This window comes from Cajanus cajan, chromosome 9 (genome assembly GCF_000230855.2).
Source record: "Cajanus cajan strain Asha chromosome 9, NIPB_CcT2T_4, whole genome shotgun sequence".
Taxonomy (NCBI): Eukaryota; Viridiplantae; Streptophyta; class Magnoliopsida; order Fabales; family Fabaceae; genus Cajanus; species Cajanus cajan.
The window spans coordinates 18,645,895-18,654,224 of NC_138525.1; the positions used below are offsets into that span (position 1 = coordinate 18,645,895).

The 8,330-nt window shown below is 33.8% G+C and overlaps 1 protein-coding gene and 1 long non-coding RNA gene across 2 annotated transcripts; one reads left to right on the forward strand and one right to left on the reverse strand.

Moving 5' to 3' along the window:
• Nucleotides 1-2,799: 2,799 nt before the first annotated feature.
• LOC145951990 (uncharacterized) lies at nt 2,800-3,786 on the reverse strand. Its single transcript, XM_083064203.1, has 2 exons — nt 3,467-3,786; nt 2,800-3,346 (listed from the first exon to the last, which is right to left on the reverse strand). The coding sequence occupies exons 1-2, from the start codon at nt 3,784-3,786 to the stop codon at nt 2,800-2,802; spliced, it is 867 nt and encodes a 288-aa protein (XP_082920329.1).
• A 2,679-nt stretch (nt 3,787-6,465) lies between these two features.
• LOC145951837 (uncharacterized) lies at nt 6,466-7,801 on the forward strand. Its single transcript, XR_014429774.1, has 2 exons — nt 6,466-7,057; nt 7,481-7,801. It is a non-coding gene; the product is annotated as an uncharacterized LOC145951837 (long non-coding RNA).
• The last annotated feature ends 529 nt before the right edge of the window (nt 7,802-8,330 follow it).

Genomic DNA, 8,330 nt, shown 5'->3' on the forward strand with positions numbered 1-8,330 from the left:
GATATTCACATTTGGCACTTGAATCATAACCTCTTGGATATGGAGGTTGGACATGCTTTATAGGAAAAGGCACATTAGAGCATTTTGAACCAGATGTGGTAGAAGTTTAGTGTAGGTCATAGGGATTGGAGCTAGAGTCCTTTGTTGATTGTTACCCATTCTTTGAGCATTATTCACCATAGAAGGTGAAATTGCTGATTGATTTGCTTGGTGTACTAAAAATTGTGGTGGTAGTGAAAGTGATCAATAAGGCATTCTAGATGGATAAGGTTGTGGGTATGGTGGCAAAGAAATTGTCGCTACTTGTGGGTTATACATATATTGGGGTCTATAATTGGGTACGAAGGAAATAAGATTGTAATTGGGTCTGACTGGTGTTGTCATCACTGCGTTCGTTTCACCTCCTTTCCTCCTATTTGTGGTTTCTAAGGGTTTCTTGATGGTTGTGGATCCTTTTGTCATGTGGGCAATCTTCCCACTCCTAACTCCTATCTTAACCCTGTCTCCAATGACAAACAAATCTGAAAAATTTGATGATACATTTCCAATCATCCTGTCATAAAAGGGTGATTGGAGTATATCAATGAACATCGTGACCATCTCTTTTTCCAATAATGGAGGTTGTACCTAAGTAGCTACCCGTATCCATCGTTGGACATATTCTTTGAAGGTCTCGTTCTCTTTCTTCATCATATTCTGTAACTGTGTACGATTTGAGGCCATGTCCATATTGTACTTGTACTGTTTCAAGAAGGCCTCTGCCAAGTCTTTCCATGTGTGCACTCTTCCTCTCTCTAGGTTCATGTACCAACTTAGCGTTGCTCCAATAAGGCTTTATTGGAAGAAGTGAATCAAAAGTTAGTCATCATGAATGCATGAAGCCATCTTTCGACAATACATAGTGAGATGATTTCTTGGGCATGTATCCCCCTTGTATTTATCAAATTCTGGAACTTTAAACATGGGAGGAATTACAACAAGAACCAGACACAGATCCGCAACATTGAAACCATAATTGTTAAATCCCTTTATGGCCCTTAATTTGTCTTCCAAAAACTGAAGCTTATCATCATGGGGAATATCTTCCGAATGACGATGGTGTACAATAACAGTTGGCCCCAGAACTACCCCTTGGTGATTAGGAGGCCCTTCGCCAAGAGTTATATTAGGTGGAGCATACATATAGGTAGATGGTGCGTGAGCAAATGAGTGGGTTGGAATTTGTGGGTCATTGACTTCAAGGGTTAGGTTTTGGGCTTGTGTTTGATTTGGTGGGTTTAAGGTGGAGGTAGATGGATTACTCTTAGGAATATTAGCCACAAGTGGCGTGTATCCTTGAGGTAAGCCATATGGAGGTAGTGGGATTTGGCCTTGAAGGTTTGAAGTGGAAACATGATGGCTATTTTTTGAGGTTGTTAGGATGGCAGGTGGTGTGTACCCTTGAACACTCGAGTTGGGTTGCGTGCGTGGAGTAAACCCACGAGGGTAATCAAGTGACTCATAAGGCTGTTTAGACGACTCTCCATTTGTCCCTTTTTTTAGATTCCATTGACTGAAACATGTCCAAAATCTTTCCCATTTGTTCCTTCAACTGATTTACATCTTCTCTTATCTCCTCATGTTGTTGCTCCAAGTCATCTACCATTCCTTCCATGATTTTGGTCTTTGCTCATGTCTTGTAAAGGTGTCATAGGGATGCTTTCTTCGCCTTAATAGTTGTTTTCTTTTTTCAATTTTACAACTGTGTAAGAAAATTTGATGAGTATGCAGTGATATGAAAATGCAACTATTATCATGTATGTGCAAATGCTAAATTGTTGGAGAGCCATAAATTGCATGACTCGCGTGGGACCATCTTTCTTTAATCGTCTCTTAGATCGTCACATACTAGGTATTAGGTCATGGAATCAATGGATCTTTCTGAGCATTGTCAATTAAACTTTACTTTAGAACGTCACGTTCTAAGTACTAAGCGTAATATGAAACGAGTAGTTTTTGCATAAGCGTCCTCTCTTAGCTTTCATTTTTAGAGCGTAACATTACGACATATATAGTGAATGAGGAAAGAGAAATCAAAGTAAAAATTGACAAACTTCTTCATTAATAATAATAGTGCAATACATTAGGTGAAGCAATACATCATGATAACTCAAAGATAAAAATACAAATCATTCACCACTAATAGTCATCTCTCTCATCTTAGCTATCATATCTTTATAGTGTTCAAGGAAGTCATAAATTTCTTTGGGAGTGGAATGTGGGATTGCCATTCCTTCAGCTCATTGTAATAGGTGAGAGGTGTCACTAAGCATGCTTTTAACTTGCTGAACTCGATTCACAAGATTATATGCCCAAATTCTTTAATTTTCTTCATGTATTTCGATGATATCCCTCAATTGCCTTACTTCTTCCTACAAGACCATAACCTGATGATTTTTCTCCTCTAATGTGGCTTTATTGTCCATATTCAAATTGAAATTTAGTCTTTTTTTTGCCTTAAACTTTGCTTTCGTACTCAGCCACTACCCTTTTGAGTTGTTGTTTCAAATTCTCAAGTTGTTTTTGTGCCAATCTCTCAGCTTTTTTGGATGTTTCCCATGCCTCTTTCCATCGTTCACCATCAACCCTAGCTTGGTCATGTTCACCTCTCCGCATCTTTAACTCTATGGAAGCGGCCTCTAAACAACTGCAGGTGTTCAACTTTCCCTCTTCTTCAATTTTTTCTCGCTTATTGGCTAGTTCAACATGTTGTCTTGCTTGGGAAATTTCTCTTTGCGCTGCTTGATACTCTTGGCATGCCTATATTAATTCCCTCTTCACATCTTCTTTTTCTTTCTCAAATTTGGCTAACTCTTCTTTAAGTTTTTCGATCTCCTCTAGACTCATGGGTTCTTGAATTGGTAGTTCTTCAATAACTGGAATGGGACCCCGAAATGGCAACTTGACATGTTGGACCCTCTCACTGAGCCACTGTTGATAACTCTCCTCCACATTACAATTTCTTTTTCCCAATTCTCTCCCTTTCTTGATCACCCTATCCCAAGAACGTCTAATCTTGTTCAGCAAATCCAACTCCGTAGTCATATCATAAACCATGAAAGGAGTGATCGAATCCTCAACCGGTGGACTTCTAATCGGATAACCGAGTTGCCTTATTACAAGAACGAGATTGTAGTTTATGCATCCCTTAGAACCCATGAATGGTACGTTTGGGAAATCTCCACATTGACAAATCACCTCATCAATGTTTTGCTCTCGTGAGTACCAAGAGATGGTCTTTTCACTAAGATTTGCTATGCTATAAGCCGATTCACTCTTATTTTTTAACCTCAATTCAACTTCCTCTCTTGAACATGTAGGATGTGAACCACAAGTATAGTATTGACATACAACACAAAATCATCCTACCCTTTCTTTCATGGTGCAAGGTAAGGGAATGTTATGTATCCGCAAGGATGGCTGGTACAAGACTTTTTTTTCATGTTTGAAGGCCAAGAAGACGTCGATCACAGAAAAGTCAATAAATTTTTCCACATTCGGGAATAAGACAATCCCATAAATAATGAGGGCGAGCACATCCATGAAAGCATCCCATCTCTCACTCTCTGCTAAGTTCAACGCACATCGCGCAAGGTTAATTCTCGAGAAACCTTCAATCCCTCCCTTTGTCTCTTTCTTGCTTGCTAGTTCTCTGGCATCAATCCCCAAGGATGTGACAACTATGGTTAATGAAGGATAATGTCCCATGTACATATAAGGCTTTTTATTCCCTAAGCAAATACCCATTATCTGTTCAAATTCCTCAAGCAATGGTGCTAGTTGAAAATCTTGAAAAAGGAAGGACCTCAAAGGAGGATCATAGAATTGGGCTAGGGCAGTGAGAGCTCCCTCTTGTACGTTTACCTCCAATAGGTTAAGGATTCTACCATACCGAACAACAAAGGTTTATCGCTGACTGCTCTTTAACATGTTACTGAGAGTCTTCAAACTACTCAAATCCATTTGTCTGACCTTTAACTTCAAAGTCTTCCTTAAACTTGATTCCATGACTTCTCAAAAGGTGTTCGTAGCGACTCAAATCTTTATGACTCTCCAACAACCTGGAAATGAATGCAGCACGCTATTGATGAATTTATCTATTTCATTTTATATGATTCCTTTTGAAATGCATGATAGGACGTAAATGTTTCCTTTTCCAAATTTTTTCGTGAAATGAAATGCATGATACTTGTTACAGAATGGAATAAAAAAATTCTCTTTTTTTTGCATCATTCGTATATAGAGGTAGAATACTGCTCCCGTGACATTTAATAAGGGAAATCTTAAGTTGAAAACTCTATGGACCATTAATGTGTTTCTTTTAAAAGGGTGGGACTACAGTTCTAAAAACAAGTTCTTAGAGCTAATAACCCTTCTTAGGATATTGGTCACAACAATAAGTAAACTATTAGAGGTGATAATACCCTTGAAGGGATCAAACTCTAGGTGAGGCCTTCATGATAACCAAACAAGATGTACATCAAGAAGGTTACCACTACTTAACCTCTTACTCATCACAAGTTTCACTCAAGTCCTGACATAAGACCCCACTCATAAACATGTGTGAGATTGTACAAGTGAAGTGTGTGAAGGGAGCAACCCTAAACCACCCAATCTACAAAACACAACACATATGATATAAAAAAATAAAATTCTTTTATCCTAAAGTTCAAATTACACAACACATATTTATAGAATTCATGCAAATAAGACAAACAACAAATAAAGAAAATAAATAATAAATAATAAATAAAAGTGAGATAAACATTTTATAAAAAATAAAATTCTTCTATCTTAAAGTTCAAATTACACAACACATATTTATAGAATTCATGCAAATAAGACAAGCAACAAATAAGGAAAATAAATAATAAATAATAAATAATAAATAATAAATAATAAATAATAAATAATAAATAATAAATAATAAATAATAAATAATAAATAATAAATAATAAATAATAAATAATAAATAATAAATAATAAATAATAAATAATAAATAAAAGTGAGATAAACATTTTATAAAAAATAAAATTTTTCTATCTTAAAGTTCAAATTACACAACACATATTTATAGAATTCATGCAAATAAGACAAACAACAAATAAGGAAAATAAAAAATAAAATAAAATAAAAATAAATAAAAAATAAAAAGTGAGATAAACATTTTAAAATTTATTATTAATTAGTTTAATTAATTATTATAGGTTTGACTCTCAAAAATATTCTCAAGTGAAGTCGTCATCTGTGGCAACCGAAATCGCAACGGAACGACAAAAATAAAATTTAAAACAATGAAGTCGCTACTAATGTTTATTTTTATGGAAAAACATTAGAAAAACCACAAAGTAAAAAATGGTCTAGAAAAATCAGATTTTTGAGTTCGGGAGTTGATTGCGTGCAAGGAAGGTATTAGCACCTCACAACCTTCATCCTAAGAAAATTACTTTTAATTAATTAAACAAATTATTTATAATTTATAAAATATTTATCTCACCCTAGATTAATTAAAATTAACTATAACAATCAAATGTATTTTATTTAACTAATGCATTTAATTTATAAAAATCAAAATTATTATATAAAAAAATATAATATTATTATTTTTTGGCTCGAAAAGCTTTATTTTCTGCTGTTACGTATCTCCATATGCAATGGAGAATCAGAGTCACGTAGTTCTTTGTAAAAAAAATATTTTAGTGTTGATATAGTTTTAATTAAATTTTAGTTTTTTTAAACTTAAGATTCTTGAACTGTCTCAACTCATTCACTTTAAAATATAAAATTGATTGAGGTGTACACCAAAGTCAATTCAATAAAATATTTAATTATAATTATAATTATTGTTATCGATATTATTTTTAGTACGATATATACTTAAAAGATTTTTTGGTTGGATATTTTTATTTTGAGGAAAAATCTAAAAATATCAAGATTTCACAACTTGTATCTTAAATTCAAAGGTTAAAAAGATGTCACATTTAATTAACCATTTCTCAAATAAAATATTTGATATAATAACTTTGAATATTTATGTTGAATATTGTGATAATATTTTTTGATATTTAATTATATTTTAAATAAAAAGAATTTAAGATAACAAATTGTCACAACTTGCACCTTTAAACTCTAGAATAAAGAGAATGTCACATTCAAATAATTCTTTTTTTAAAAATGATAGATATCATTAATATAAATATTGATGAGAAATCCTATAATAATAATAATTATTATTATTATAATTATTATTATCTAAACACTAAACATATTTTTTTTTGAAGCAAAACACTAAACATATTAAAGTTACGTAACAACCTAATATATAAAATTACGTAAGAATCTAATATATATATATATATATATATATTTATTTATTTTACGTATACTACTTCTTATATATACATATATAATATTATCATAATTGTAACTATAAAATATATTATTTTAGTAAAATATATTATCTAATTACTTTTTTTTAAAAAAATTAAATGTTTGTTGAATGGGCTTAGCCGATATGCTTGGCCCAAAATGGAATGAAAAGGGGAAAATCATATGACACTTGGCCATTTCACTAGAACCCCAAAAATAGAAAAGAAGGGGATCTGAGAAGAGTGGGGGAGGCTTTGCTAGGGTTTTGCGCCCAGCCTCCCTCCACTAATTTCGACAGCGCGACAGATCGCTGCCATGGCGTCGTCGTGGCTAAGGTGGCGAGTCGGTCATGCAGAGGGAAGGAGACGATGGCTAAAGAGAGAAACGGAGAAAAGTAGAGGGTTATTGTCGCCACCGGAAATCGTTTTCGACGGTGGTGCATAGTGGTGTTTATGATGGTTCGTCACGGTCGCGCATGGAAAGGGTCCACGAAAGAGGCTAAAGGCCAACGATGCCGCCATCGGAAATCGCCTCTGACGGCGACGCGTGGCGGTGCACAACGATACTCGCGGTGCCCGAAAATTGCCTCCGACAGCGATGCATGGCAGTGCACAATAGTGTTCACGGGAAGCACCGTTGCATTCCCTGGTACTGTTCATTAGCGATTTTTTATTTTATTTTTGTCTCTTTTCCTATTGTGACTGGTTTTTTATTTTCTAGGTAGAAAACCCTTGGCTGAGAATTTTATTTGATTTAAAGGGGGAAAGGATTGATTTTCAATGTGATTGAATATTGATTTGCATACATATTATTTCAAAAAATGGAAAATGACCACATACAAAACAAGATTAGATAGAATTTTGATACCCAAATTTGATTGCACGTTGCCTTGACTTCTTATTCTGTTTTCTTGTTTTGCTTGTTTCCTGCTTGATCTCCTTTACTCTTGATCACTAGTTATTATTCTTGGTTCTCTCTGTTTGAAAAATTTCTTCTATGCTCCCTTTTGTTCATGTTATGTTATAATATTTATAGACTCACTATTGTTTTAATTGTTTTGTTCTTTGGTAGTTGGTTCCAAGTTCATGCTTTTGGAAGCATATATGCCAAAAGCGTGCTCTTAGGGACATGTTGGTGGCTATGGCAGAAAAGCTCAGCAAGCTTGTTGGAGGAGAATTAAGAGCTAACAGAAAAGTGTAGGATGGTAGAGATTTTGATACAGAGGAAGATATTGTTTCCTTCTCTTTTTCTGATTTTCTTTTATTATTATTATTGTATATATTTTTATTTAAGTTAAAATCTGATTTGTAAATTACTTATTATTAAATCATTAATTTGAAAATTTTGAGAAAGAAATTAGTAAAAGGATTAGTGGAATAAAATTGGTATTTACAGATAGTCTTCCAAAGATATATGAATCAAAGGTCACTGTTATATCAAAAGCTTAAGACCTTAAACCTCTTACTCTAGATGAACTCTTACAATGGATAAATTTTTTGATGAAGTTTTGGATGAATTCATGTAAAATCAATGTCAAATGGTGTTGGGAAAATAACCTCACACCCATCATTGAGATGTCTAGGGACTCTCTGGCAACCCCGTTCCCGACATGACCATATTCTCACTCCCGATGCGATTGTAGAACCTACACTTCACCAATCTACAATCTACATAATTCATCCTTCGCAGGTTCATGCATACACGTCAAATGTCCCAAATCAAATAATCAATCGATATTCACAAATCATTACAACATTATCAATCCGTCCAATTTTAGTCCAAAACCACCATATTCATACATAATAACCTTTATCCTCAAAAGCTCAATTTCATCACCTATTAGGTTGATCATAACAACTTATATGATTTATAAATAACATAACAACATATCCATAATTATATTCATATACATCAATACAAT